Below are 12856 nucleotides of genomic sequence, written 5' to 3' on the forward strand. Positions count from 1 at the left end.
GCTCTTGTTAACAATAATGGGGAAAAGAAGAAATCAGAAATTGGTTTAGATTTGCATGTCTATAACCTTATTTGTACATGTGAACGCAATGCAGAGAGTGTGTTTTTTCTTCAAGAATGAAGTCTCCAGCCTCTGCTGTTGAGGCAGAGGGGTTTTAGTAACAGTGGGCACATGCGAGGTGGGTTTGTGCATCCGCCCCTTTGATAGATGGCAGAAATAGTACATCCTGTACTGTGTCCTGTACAGTGTTCTTTTTTTCCTCAATACATCTTATCATTCAGCATTTAGCTCCCCAGGGTAGATTGGGTGGGATTTTAGCTTCCTCTTTTCTCACCAAGCTGCTCCCTCTTAATGACTTTTGTGGCATCTCAACACCTGATGCACAGCTTAGGAAATTCACCCTGCTGGCAAATTATTTTGACAGACAGTGACATGCAAAACACTCCTACACAAGATGAGACTGCAAATTGGCTTCTTTAGAGAGATCTTGCTTCTTGACTTCTTGCTTCGGCATCCCACTTTCCAAAAGGGAAATGCAAGCAGTCCAGCTCTCCTCCTCTCCTTGGGGCAACTTCAAGCAACAGAATGCACACGTACTTGACAAAGGAACCATCTTACCTGAATGTTAAAAAGTCAACTACCACCTAGCTTGAAAATGCCTTCTGAATATTTCCAGTAGATAAAGGGGCAAAGCCAGGTTTTCCACGTGGAAGGTAAGTTTTTATTTTGGAGTGCATTTAAAGGATAAAAAAATCATGTTGGCAAAGTAGAGATAGCTGGGTACCTTGGTTTCCTTGAAGTGGTTTACCATAACAGTTATTAATCTTCTTTCCACTCTCTGGCTGGTAGCCAAGACTGAAGCAATAAAGTCTATTTTCTCTTTTTTTTAACAACTGTGTTCTTTTCCCCCTTTGCTTGCATTCTTGCTTGCCTACTTTAGTCCTTGATTTGCAAAGCAGAATCTTCTCTGAGAAGTAAAAAAGCTTTACAGCAAAGAAGGCAGCAATATATCAAGAGAAAGACTTCTCATAATTTTGTTTTCTTTTTGTCTGGGTAAAAGAAAATGACATGTGATAATTTAATTTTTGGGGCCTACTGCTTTCCCTGCAAGCATTGGACCTGTGGTTACTGTACCTGGCAGGAGCAGGGTAGCAATAGTAGATCTGACAGTGCCACTGTAGAATGTGACTGTCCCTCTCTCTGGACTGGAAACAACAGACCTACAGTCCTCAGTGACTATAAAGGTGCTGGAAGAGGGGATGGATGGGTTTACTGGGGTGATAAAGGATGATTGACAGAAAGATATATTCTGCTGGGTATACTTTATGCACTGTTACAAATATAGGTCAAATATTCTCCAGCATGGCCGACTTCAAAGCCAATCAAGGCTGGAAAAGTTGTGTACCTTGTAGTTTTAGACATGTATGTCTGTATTTATGTGCACTTCTTACTCATTTGTAAGAGTTCAAGTAAGAAAAAAATAACCAAACAAAGAAAACCAAACTCCAAACCTCCCAGTCCTAGTTTTCTCAGCATTGCACAGGAATAGCAAGCCTGTGTCCATGTGCTCTGTGCCTGCCATAAGGAGCTGCCATCTGCTTGGAGAGGAGACTGGTTCTTAATGTGTTCTCACTCAGTACCAAGCTGTCTTATCAAAGCCAAAACCAGTGAGCTCCAGAGCCCGGGTAGGAAACAGCCCTGTACATGTGTTACACACACATTGGGCTACATACTGTGTTCAAGCTTTCACACCTGGACATCTCATTAGATGCATTCAGACTGTATTTCTATTCCTGTTCATATCCCTAAGTTCTGGTTTAACAGGCTTTCAAAGAGAATAGAAATGTAGTTTGGTAAAATAGCTGCTCTAAAATATGACACAGAAGTACTACTTCACCTGAGTTGACTGTGTTAAATTTAAAAAAGCCAAACCTTTGAATAATTCTTCAGGTATCTTCATGTTTGTATTTCTGATGTGGCTGAAAACTGGGAAATGTCAAAAATACCATGTGACAAAAAAGTAAAGACAAAGGAGAGTTGTGTGAAAATAGGTCTTCTTTTGAGGTTTGCAATGGAGTATTCTAGACCTGCAGAAATTAGAGCTTGGTGAGGCTGGGAATGATATTCTGACACGAGCCCTCACTTGACTCATAGAACAAAAAGTGAGATTTTTCACTGGGGCTGCTTGGAAAGTTCACTGTTTCCCAGGCTGTGTGTCTTGGCATGGCTGCTCTGTGGGGAGCTGCCCTTTCCCTTCCATGTCTAGTGCGAGTGCCCGAGTCCCCTGGCTCTGGGCTTATATGTCAGGGTGTGGGAGGTACAGTGCCTCTTTAACGCGCCTGCTGAAGGACTTGGGAGAGCAGAGAAACTTCTGGAAGCTTAAAAACATTCCGTTTGTCCCTGCTTGCCTGCTGCTCCTCTGCACTAGGAAAGGCCCACTAAAAGCCACAGCTTTGTCTTGGTAGCTGAGACAGAGAGTTAGCAGCGCTGGCACGGAGGTGTGTGCAAAGGAGGGAAGTACATGGGGAGCAGGGCCGTAACAGAGAGCCTTGCTGAGGTTCTGGCAGTGCTGATGCCCATGGGCAAGCAGGGACAGATGGACCTGGCTAAATTATGCCAAGAGCTGAAATCAGAGAGCCAGAGGTGGCTTGGAGCCAGTGTAACCCTGACTCCTAGATTCCGGTTTCTGTGCCAGACATCTAAAAGTGCAGCACAAAAGCCATATCTGAAACCCCCAACAGAAGTTCTTTCTCCATCAATTAGTCTATAGCAGGAGTGTAAATGGCTCAGCAGTTCTGCTCTGCCTAGGATGTCTGTGTTATGCATATTAACTAAGGTGATTTTTTAATTTTTAGATTTTTTTTAAAAGATAGCAGGAAAGTGAGGGTTTCTTAGTGCTTAACACTTGTGAAAATCAGGCAACTTATTTTTTAACATAATTGCAAGAATCTGTTTCTGAGGGATTTGTGTGTTTCAGGAACAAAATGCTGTTTCTCAAAAGTGACTGGTTTGCATTGTTGTAACAAACACACCATTTAGGGTAGCTTCTGGATTGTTTAGAAACCCCAAGTGGCCTAAAATTATTTGGGTAATATCTCAAGACACAAAGCAGCTGATGTGCTTCATCTCCATTTGGCCTGAGGGCCCAGTGAAGCTGTGTCATATGAACCAGGTTACACCTGAGGTGCTCAAAATGGGAGCACATGGCATTGTCCTTAGTAAAACGATTTCTTTCTCTGGGTTAAATAAAGCTGAAGTCCTAAAAAAGTGACCTCTGCTTTAATTTTTTCCTGGAAGAAGTAAAAGTGCACTTATTTGTTGTTGAGGAAAAACCAGATGTTTTGTTGCCTAATAGATATGCCTTTATTATCATGTAGAATGCTGAGGAAGTGCATAAATGTTCCAGGTCTTCTTAACAGTGACCTGTATCAAACAACATCCAATCCCTTGACATCCAGGTTGTTGTTTCACTAGAGCATTACATAATGTCCTTAGATCTCGCTTTCTATAGGTCAGTGAGAATTTTGAAGATTTAATTAAAGTCTGGAAATGGAAGAAGGGCATTTCAAAGAAGCTGGGATAAGAGCCTCTTAAAAATAATTCTCTGGCATTCCACTGAGATATTTTAGTGCCATGTGATGACAAGAGAAAGAAAGGCCAAGTATTTATAAAAAGACAAAACAAAAAACAGAATCCAAACAAACTGTGATTATCCTACAAAGATCTTGCTGCTCATTTGGAAATACCTTCTTTTTCAAGTAAATACCAAGCCAGCTTGCTAAGGTCATGTTTTGAGGTGGAACTATCTTATCCAAGATGAATTTCATAGAACATTTTCATAGAATCCTTCTTCTCCTTTTAAAAAAATAAATATAGGCACGTTTGGGTTTATTACTGATTTTGCAATAAAATCTTCTATTCCCTTTTTAAGCAGCAATTCCTAGACAAGTCCTCTGGGTGTCAGTACAGCTTCAGGTATAGCTGCATTGTGGTCTAACAAGCCTTCATTAAAACATTCCACAGTGACCAGAGGAAAGGTAAGAGATAAAAAGTCAAACAGTAGTGCAAGAAGGCATGTGACAATATAGGGGACACTGACATGCCTGGAACCCAGCGTGGAACACATCTGAGCTGCCCTGGTTTCCCCAAGAAGCACTGATTACTTTCCTGTACGTTGGACTGCATGTGAACAGCCTGAGGCAGTGATTGCTGTGCAGGTGGAGACAGAGACTGCTGAAGGAAGTCAGCATGTGATGCCTTGTGAAGGCTGACCTACAACAGAGTCTAGATGGAGCTAAAAAATAAAGTCGGTATTTATTAGGAGGCCTCAATAGGTACATCTTGGGCAGCACAAGAGCCCAGCCAGGGCTACACCCAAGATGAATCCAAAATGGTCACAAAATGGACGACTGGTCACGGGGTCTCATATTTTTATAAGTTCTGGTCTCTTAGCATATTGGAGTTAATTTTCCAATTACACCTTTAGCTGATGAAGTCCCATCCTTCTTGTTTTTCCCTCTTCAATCCACATTGTTTATGATCTTGGGCCTGAGATTTTGATCGTTTGTCCTTGGTCCCAGGCTAGGAAAGGAATTATTTTGTCTACCTACTCTGTGAAGAGAGCTTACCAACCCTTAATATGAAGCTCAGAAGTACACTCTATAGCAGTACAGAATCTGAAAAATATAAAAGCTACAATGTAAGGCATCAGAAGTTACAGAGATGCTGGAAGGAATACTGATCTTGTCCTTTAGCAGGATTAAGAAAGAATTAGATCTCTAGTGTTGGTCTCTAGATGGTTGTTTCAGGCTACAGAACATGTCCAAACAGATTTCTGCAAACTGATAAATAACTTGAAAGGAATTTCTTAGTTGCAGGGGGCTTTGCTGGTCAGCATTTTCCCATATGTGTGAGGCAGTATGGTCATTGTCTATGAGAAATATTTGGACAGGAAAAATGGGGTAGTAAAACCAGAAAGCTTTGTAGAGAGACTTAAAGAATTGCAGAAAAACTTGGGTTGGGAAGAACTCTGTAGGTCATCTAATACAAATCTTCAGGATAGATCCAGCTAGATGAAGTTCAGAGCCTTTTCCAGATGAGTTTTGAATATCTGCAAAACTGGAGATTCAACAACCTCTTTACACAGCCTGTTCTTCTCTTTGATCATCCACATGGTAGAAATTTTTTTCCTTAACTTCCCATCTGAATTTCCCATGTGCCAGCTTGTGACTGTTGCTTCTTTCTTCATGCAGACTCTGTCTTCTCTATCCTTTCCTGTTAAGTAGTTGAAGGCAGCAATTAGATTTTGCACAAACCTTCTCTTCTTACTGAACAAACGCAGATTCCATAGCCTGTCCTCCTATGCCCACAGCATCTCGGCAGCCCTTTCTGGAACTCAATCCAATTTGTCACTGTCTGTCTTGTTCTCAAGTCTCACAAGCACAGAGTAGAGGGTCAAAAATCACTTCCATCTACCTTATGGCTCTGCTTTAGCAAATACAGCTCAGTGTATCTTTGGCTCTTTCCATCGCAGGGAACTCTGCTGACAGATGTTCAACTTGTACTCTGCTAACATCGGCAACCTTTCTGAAAAGTTTCTTCTCAGGTGTTAGACCCCCAGCCTGTTTTGTTGCATGGATTTACTCCTCTTGAAGCGCAGGACTTTGCATTTGCTTTTGCTGAACTTGCTAACTTGCTGTACTTCTCCAGCCTCTGATGGTCACTCTGAGCTGGGAATGTATAGGGCCAAAGTGAAAGTGCGGGGAAGCTCTCAGAAATTCTTAGGCTTTTATTTTTTCATCAAGTGCCATGCCCAGACTGAGCATTATCTGCTCCAGGAAAGCAAGCAGTTCTGCCTTTCTACCAATAAAATTATGTACTGTTTGCAGCTGGGACTGCAGGGGACTCATAGTTACAGGGGTAACTGATACAAATTGCTGAATGAGAGTGTTTCCTCACCTATATTTTAAAAATAATTGATGTGCTAAAAATCTTCTTCATTTGCAATCAGAGGATATGTGAATAAATCCCAACAGGGATGCCACTTTTGATTCTGAGGAGATGCACTTGCAAAATGAGAAGGAATAGGTTTAATTTGACAGCTCTTGCTCTCCCCTCATCACAGGCAGCTGTTGTCAGACTGAATTAAAAAGTTTGCAGAAATACATTCCTTCAGCAGGAAAAAAGTGGAATGGTCATAAACCCCAGTAGAATTGCTGCATAGAGATTGTTATTTGGCCTTTAAATATTAAATGGCTGGTTTTAAATAGGTCTGGTGCAGATGGTTTCTGCTACAGGTTTATTGATTAAAATAGCTGCTTTACATCAGCTCCAGCTTTGTTTCTCCAGAGGCTTTTGTCTTCATGAATAATGTACTCTTTTGCTGAAATTTTGTTAGAATTCATCTCCTGGAGTCTGGCTGTATATCTCTAGGTTCCTAAGTGTCAGTTGACTAGGCTCAAAATTGGGACATTCCCTGCACTTCCCTCCTTAGAAATGAATATTCCTTCTTCCAGTCATCTAGTCTGAACAAACCTCGTGCTTGCACATTGGATTGTGATCTTGGAAACAGCTCTGACTGTTTGGCTCTTTGAGAGAGGTTTGTATGATACTGAGGGTTGCCTTGCCTATGCTGAGAATTAGATTTCTGCAGCAATTCATCCAAACTATGCAAGAGTGAATGGGAAAATTCCAGTGAGCTTTGGATCAGACAGTGAACTTGGAGGCCTGTTGTGGTTTCAGGTGGGGAGGTCTCATGCCTTCAATATTGTAAGTATTCCAGTTTGCTGGATGTATTGAGTGTATGGATGATCAGGCTTTTTTTACACCATTTTTATGGCTTTTTTAATACATTTCTAAAGATGTGTATCTTGATTTCTGGAAGATGCTTGCTGATTTTGTGTTAAGCCCAAAGGATATTGCTTTGCTTGCATAAGGGGTTGTGGAACAGACCTTGCACAGCTTCCCCTTGCAGACTGAGGCTTGCAAGTTCTGTTAACCCTCTGGGTTGAGTTTGCCACTCTGCAACAGGAGAAGACTGCTGCAGGATCTGTAAGAAAGGAGGCAAATGAACAGCATGGAAAGCAAACAGAGGTGATAAGACCTTTCTTGACAACGTGCTTTTCCTCCTCCTCCCTTCTGATCCTCTCTCCTATCACAGATATTTGTCTTTACTCAAACTATCTGCTACAACAATAGCTGTTTGTAAAACCAGAGCACGGACAAAGTCAGATTAAAGCCTTTGGTGAAAATATGTGAAATCAGGCTCCCCAGTTTCATTTATGCATGGGAAAATAAATATCACTGTTGGTAGAAGAGATAACTGAATCTCATGACTCTGGAAATGTAGTCAGTCACAGATAATCTGGCCTGCCTTTAGTCTCCTGGGGAGATGGTGACCCTTTCTTTCTACAAGTTAGTTTTACACCAAGATAAAACCAGAAAACAAACCCAGTTAATGTGTATATATATACACATATAAAGAAAAAAGTTATTCCATTCTGAAATGGCCAAGAACAGGATATTGCAGTGCCTGAACCTTTTCCTGAAGTTTTTTTTCTGTTTTGTTTAACCAAATGAAAATCTCTTCAAGATGTCACTTGGCAAACTGTTTTGACCCAGGTGAGACTACAGATCTTGACAGTATATTAGTTTTCCTGAAGTATCTCTGACTTGTCTCTAATTTTTTTGGTTTTTTAAGGCATGGAGGCTGTGAAGATAACTTGCTTCTTTATGACAGTGAAAAACATAGCCAGGATCATACTGGGAGGGTAGCTGACATGTCCTAAACAGATGGTTCCTGTGTGGATATTAGCAGATGAGAATCCTCCCTTCTTGGAACACCTGTCTGGTGACCAGTGCTGCCACAGTCTATCTCTCACACTTCTTACAGACCTGAGAAAAAGATGTGTGACCGGAAATATGAGCATCTACTGGATTTTTTTGTCCTCTCAGGAAAGCCCCTGTGGCTGTGGAGTGAGTGGATGTGGTTTAGAGCAGGTCATTAGGCTGTCTCTCTTTCCTCCCTTAGAGCCTGCCATAAGCATGGGGTGGAGGAGTCAGTGCACAAAATGCCCAATTCTCTTTAGTGTGGAGGTTTCTGCAGCCTCACTTCCTTCCATAACAGCTACAAACAAGGCTCCCCTTGGTGTAGTTAGGAGAGGACTTGAGCAGTTAGGGAAGCCTCCCTCCCCTTTGCTAAATTGGATGGCCTGGAATTGTAGGAGGATGCTGAAAGTCCTCTGCTCTTTGCCAAAATTCTTCATGTCAGTAGCGAAACAAAGGAAGCCCAGTTTATTGTGGTTGAGCCTTTGGTATCTCCAGTCGTGGAAGCTCTCGCTGAGGCTTTTCCTGTGGCTGGGATATTCAAAACCTTCCTTTGTGGCTTTGCTGCCACATCAGAAAAGTTGAGCTCATGCTATTTTGTTTCCTGGTGCGAGAAAGCAGGAATTGACTCTCTGTCAATTAACAAGGGATGAAATGAGCCAACAAGCCCAGAGTTTATCAGAGTGAAACAGAGAGGTGCATATGTACGCACCAAGATACTGATATAAACCTGATGAAACTGATATAAATAAGGGTATGTAAACCTTATTTTCTCAGGATGCCAGGCTGCACAGTTACTTGATGGATCCTTTCAAATAAAAGCATTGCTAGTTACATCAGTGGTAATACTAAATTTCTTAGAAATACTGTATTCAAGGCATGCAACAAAGCAAAAAGGCAGTAATATTTTGAAAAATATATAATAATTTTAGGCACACAAAATATGAATAAATATATTTTTCATCCCCCCTCTTCAATCGATGCTTTAATTGAGAAGGCATTGATATTGTAATAACATCTCTTCTGTTGTTGCTGCTTTAAGGAACTAATGACATCTGTTTAACCAAGCATAAAGAAGAACCAAATTATAGGATAATCTGTATTGTTTATTTTATCGTTTCAAATAAAGAGCTGAAAGGTGATGAAATTGGGCAATTAAGAAACAAAACAAAGGAATAAATTTTGCTTATGCAGCGGAATACTGCATTAGCAATGGGTGGACAGTCAAAATATGTGAGTCAAGGAACCTTGCATGACTCTTGCATGCAAAAATATCTTCAAGTATCCACTTTCTCCTCTTAATACGACCCATTTTGTTTAACCTTGTAGAAAATGCAAAGGGTTTTGATCTTCAGAAGGGGTTCTGTTAGGAGTTAAAAAAAAAAAAGTCTGTAACTGACTGGTCAAAACAGGACAGTTCTAGTGGTGCCTGCAAATCCTTTGGGTTACCTCCTGCATCCCTGCTGTATTTCCACACACATGGCTGAAGGGTGAGGGCAGAGCTGGCCTGGCTGGCAGCAGAGTAGGATGCATGCTTAGGATGTTCAGCAGCAATCAGAGCCTTTAATAGGAGTAGAAGATTAATTAATTCTGATCCATACAGACACATTGGCTTCTTGTGCAGCCAGAATCCTAATTAGGCAATCAAATTTTTTTCCTTTCACAGTGACCATTTCTCCAGCTGTGCTCGAACTCTTTCCTCTTTTTATTTGCAAATCTCTCTCTATTTTACAGCAAAAAAAAAAACCAAAAAAAACCCAAAAAAACAAAACAACAAAAAAAACCCACCAAAAAACAAACCATACTTTGGCAGGAAAGCTTCCTTCTTTCAATTTTTCCTGTTTACATCTACATATTTGCATATCTGCTTCTGATGTTCTATAATCCCTCAACCTTCATTTTCAAACCCTTTTTATGAAATGAGATCATGGCTTCTTCCTCAGCTCCTTTATTCCTCTAACCCGGGGTTTCTTCACTTCTTTTCCCCCCTCCAGCCCTCAGCCCCTGCTGACTCAGTTAAATATACATGTGCTCTTTTCCCCTTTGTTCCTTCTTTTCCCTTCACCCCTCTGTGGCCGCTTTTCTTATGTTGGCTTTGATCTGTTTGCTGGCAACACTAACATTTTAAAATCTTTTCTAATTTGTTATTTTTGTACATTGCTGTGAAATTAAACGTCTTGGAAAGGAAACATGGGTTGCCCCACTCGCTGCAGGAACAAACTCATTGGGTGGGAAGGCTGTGTGTGCAACTGAAATCTGTGCTGGGAAGCGCTGAGGAATGGTCCAGTCCTCTGGACTCAGCGCTGTCAGCCTGGTCTGAGCAATGAAGGTACATCCCAGATTCAGCTCCATGGTTAGCCTCAGTTTTGCTAGGTCACGTTACTGCAGCAAAGGGAAAAATGGAGGGCCAGTACTTCCATGTCCTTTTGTTCTGAATGGTGACCAAAACCATCAGGTGTGTGATCCTTAGTGATGGGAACTGTGACACAAATCTCTGGAATTCACCGGGGTTCTTCTCTTTGTCAGCAAGGACACTGAGAGGTCACTTGTGTTTCATAACCCTTACCTCTCTTGGGGTATTATCATAGTCCTAATCCACTGGTTAGAGGATCCCATAACTCTTGTGTTGCAGCTTGTATGTTGCTTTTTTCTGTACTTACATCTGTCCAGACATTATTTTTTTGATCTGTTGTATTATTTTTGTGAAGATGGCATGAATTGTTATTAATTATGACTACTGTTTTATGATAACCACTACACTGATTTATGGCAAAAAAATGGCCACTGTAATGACTGTGAGTTCCTACCAAGATGTCATTTCCTTGACTACTCCTAGTTGTGAGGTTTTTTCCTGGCAGTGGCAGTAGCAGATGAGTTTCTGCCAAGTATCTACAGACAGTCTTTGCAGCAGCCCTCACAGAGATGGCTCCATATGGTCACTCTGGCCTGCAGAATCTGCTGCTAAATGAACTGTTCAACTCTATGCCTTTCTTTCCTTTTTTTTTTTTTTTTTTTTTTTGCTTTGTCAGATGCCTTTAAGTCCTCTCTTCTAAGGCATAAAGAATAAAAATTTCAAAATATTCCATATTCCATTCCCCAAACTGAGACTGAACTTTGTTTGTAACCTTTCTTTTACCCAAGATTGACTGGATTTTGTTGTTTAATTCCAGGTCACCGGTTTCTTCAGAAGATCAAGGTAAGATCTGTTTTATAGATACTAACAGCATATTAAAAATGAGACCAAAGGCTAGTGAGTAAGCTCTGTTTTAACACAGTTGTGGTGGAGAAAGATAGTTTTTTATAAAAATGAAACTTTGATGTTGATGAAACTTTGTTCACCCCTAGATATTAAGTGCTTGATCATTTGGTTAGTTTAATTGGGACTGACAGAAGTTGTTGAGTTATTTGTAAAATGAATCTTGCTTAATCAAATGGAACTATTGCTAGGGTTTACAGTTTTTTCATCCAACTGTATAGAGCTTCACCTATGGAAAATATGTGGCTTAAAGGACGATACATGTTTTTGTCAAGATAAGCACATCTTTTATGACTCATAGGACAGTATCTTTGTCACTGAGAGGAGAATGCGTCGTGTTTTAAAGGCTTAAACACACATCATCTTGGGTTACCAGTAAAGTCAGTTCAGTAGGACAGTATGGAATTTAGGGCAGCTAGGCTCTTCTACAAGATAGAAAAATCTCACGGCTTGAGTAGCAGGAGTTGCAGGTTATGGCAATATGCTTGCTGTGAGGGAGACTTGAAGGATCTGATCTTTCCCTATGGCCTAAAGAGGGAGTTTGTGATGACCAGCTGCTTAACAATGTGGCAAACTTAAGTCCATCTACAGTATATCAATATATGGCTACATTGGTACTGAAATCCAGAGACATACTGTGAAGAGGCGGTAATTACATTGCCAGAGTTGCATAAGGAATGAGGAACAAAAAAAGGGAGACTGACTGAGAGGAGAAAGTTCATCGTGTGGCTGTGAACTGGGAGTACTCTTTTGGTCCAAAAAAAAAAAAAAATCTATTTTCTTCTGGCATCCAATTTTTATGCAGTCACACAATCAGAACATTTTCTGGCCAATACCATAAGCATTACTCAAGAAAGATCCAGATGGGAATAGTAAGGACTGTTGCAAATGGAGGTGTAAGGAGGTCTGAGCCTGGAAGTGTGTCACTGAACTATGTTCACTTGGAGTGTGGAGTGACTAGTTAGGTATCAACCTACATTGTCCTTGGCTCCAGCCAAGGTTTTCAGTCCACTATAATGGATGTCAAACATACTGTCATTAATAAACTCTCTTCCATCTCCTTGGTGAGTCCTTTCTCAGTAACAAAAGTTGTAAAGAAAGCCATAAAAATGAACACACATGCAAGACCAAAGATATATCTAGCCCATTCATAGTGTCTGGTAGCAGCAGATCCTGTGACAAATGAAAGTATGAGACTGGCAGAAGTATACAGGTTTAATTTCCTGGTGTGCCCTATTAGATTTTATGATTTACAGCTCATTGATTTTGTGAACCAGATGGAGTTTTCCTGTTTAATAGTTCATCTGCTTTTTACTATGACCACAGCTTCTAATAGTCGGTACAGGACTGTCAGAAGTTAACAGTATACCTCATATCTCTAACTCTCAGAAGAGATTTGAAATCATTATGGTCTAATATACTATTTCAGGACCTGGATTCAAGCTGCATCTCAGTGCATAAACTTGTTAGTGATGGGCTGCTCTTGCTATTTCATTTCCCTTGCATTTACTCTATTGCTTCATTTTAATCTATTAGTGGAGCAGCAGACGGTGTATATGCATTTCCTTGTGTATCTTTAAAGGTTAGTATTTCATGCTGTCAGAATGCTTTTCTTCTTTCCACTATTTTTATACTATTTGAGTTTTTGACAAAACCTTCCTGTTTGCCATCTACCATCTGCTGCCATGGTTTGGCTTTTCAGGTTTGATCAACATCTCTGAATAGCCTCTTCTTCCTTGCCTTTCTTCCCTTTCTCTCACAAGCAACCTCTTCTGA

At 40.7% G+C, this 12856-nt stretch overlaps 1 protein-coding gene across 7 annotated transcripts in view; it reads left to right on the forward strand.

The window, feature by feature from the left end:
* Nucleotides 1-12856, forward strand: part of DGKI (diacylglycerol kinase iota) — a 198623-nt gene that overhangs the window by 158945 nt on the left and 26822 nt on the right. For all 7 annotated transcript variants that reach the window (XR_005258860.1, XM_038153160.1, XM_038153163.1 and 4 more), the window contains one exon: nt 10995-11020. Coding sequence is in view for 6 of the 7 variants with exons in the window: in XM_038153160.1 (XP_038009088.1) it covers nt 10995-11020 (26 nt within the window). In the remaining variant the exon portion in view is untranslated. The remainder of the gene's footprint in view (nt 1-10994; nt 11021-12856) is intronic.

The sequence above is a fragment of the Motacilla alba genome, chromosome 1A (genome assembly GCF_015832195.1).
Source record: "Motacilla alba alba isolate MOTALB_02 chromosome 1A, Motacilla_alba_V1.0_pri, whole genome shotgun sequence".
In the NCBI taxonomy this organism is placed as follows: domain Eukaryota; kingdom Metazoa; phylum Chordata; class Aves; order Passeriformes; family Motacillidae; genus Motacilla; species Motacilla alba.